The 1,148-nt window shown below is 37.5% G+C and overlaps 2 protein-coding genes across 3 annotated transcripts in view; one reads left to right on the forward strand and one right to left on the reverse strand.

Annotated features, from left to right (window-relative positions):
• LOC106871841 (NIF3-like protein 1) overlaps positions 1 to 957 on the reverse strand; it is a 3,885-nt gene extending 2,928 nt beyond the window's left edge. The window contains exon 1 of the mRNA XM_052976937.1: positions 334 to 957. Coding sequence (XP_052832897.1) covers positions 334 to 840 — 507 coding nt within the window. The 5' untranslated portion in view covers positions 841 to 957. The remainder of the gene's footprint in view (positions 1 to 333) is intronic.
• A 15-nt stretch (positions 958 to 972) lies between these two features.
• Positions 973 to 1,148, forward strand: part of LOC106871858 (mitotic spindle assembly checkpoint protein MAD2B) — a 16,836-nt gene continuing 16,660 nt past the window's right edge. For both annotated transcript variants that reach the window (XM_052976870.1, XM_052976871.1), the window contains exon 1: positions 973 to 1,078. In XM_052976870.1, the coding sequence (XP_052832830.1) occupies positions 1,015 to 1,078 (64 nt within the window). In that variant the 5' untranslated portion in view covers positions 973 to 1,014. The remainder of the gene's footprint in view (positions 1,079 to 1,148) is intronic.

The raw sequence follows: 1,148 nt of genomic DNA on the forward strand, positions 1-1,148 counted from the left end.
CATCAAGACCTTGAAGCTATGAGGTAATCCATAATGAACTCAAAAGAACGTGAATAGATATGTATTACATTTGACAGAATAATCTGAATGCTAAAGGATTAATGTATCTTTTAGCCAAGACAGAAGCACATTGCTCGTAATTCCTACATAGCAGCAGACCCCCAACCCTTTTTGCATCACAGACTGGTTTCGTGCAAAACAATTTTTCCACAGACCAGAGGATCAAGTGCATAACAAAACAATAAAGTACATAATATATAATTTAATCAGTACATAGACAGATCGCCATATATATATATATATATATATATATATATATATATGAGTTCATACTTTACCAAATGCACTGAGGAGCCAATCATTAACACCATTCTTCAAAGCATCGCAACTAGTGTGGGGGGAGTAGATGGCGATTCGATTTTCAATGGCTCGGACGATTAATTTCTGCTTCCAGGAACTCTGGCAAAGTCGTTTTAAAGGACTGAAAATAGGAGGATGATAAGACAAAATAAAATTAGCCTTTAAGTCGATAGCTTCGTTTAATACTTCAGGAGTGAGATCGTTGGTGAGCAGTATTTTAGAGACATTGTGTGGTTGAGTTGGTTCAACTAACAATCCAACATTATCCCAACTCTCTGCAAGAGACGGCGGCATAAATTCATTGAACAAGGCCACTATTTTGGATAAGTTTCCTTTTTTGCTTGATGACATCTCCAAAGATGATAACGATTGCGAACACAAGTTTTTCTGGCAGATCGATGCGATCTTAGGCGGTATTTTAAGACGGCTAATTCGAAGGAAGAACCTGCTGTTGACAACGACCCGCGACAGAAATGTCATTTCATTACAAAACACGTGGATTCAACTCTTTTGTTATTGAAGATAAAAACAAAAATAAGAAACAATACAAAACCAAAAACGGGACACTGAAATTGAGGAAAAACGAATTTGGGTACTTTTTATTTTATGAGTGTTGGGTCACCACCAGTCTAATATAGTTGTAGGCATGACCGCATGATAAGAAGCTTGCTTCTCAACCATGTAGTTTTGGGTTCAGTCCCACAACGCAACACCTTGGGTAAGTGTCTTCCACTATAGTTCCGGGCCGACTTTGGTAGGCGGATACTAAGATTAAAATAAAAACAAAA

The sequence above is a fragment of the Octopus bimaculoides genome, chromosome 26 (assembly GCF_001194135.2).
Source record: "Octopus bimaculoides isolate UCB-OBI-ISO-001 chromosome 26, ASM119413v2, whole genome shotgun sequence".
Lineage (NCBI taxonomy): Eukaryota > Metazoa > Mollusca > Cephalopoda > Octopoda > Octopodidae > Octopus > Octopus bimaculoides.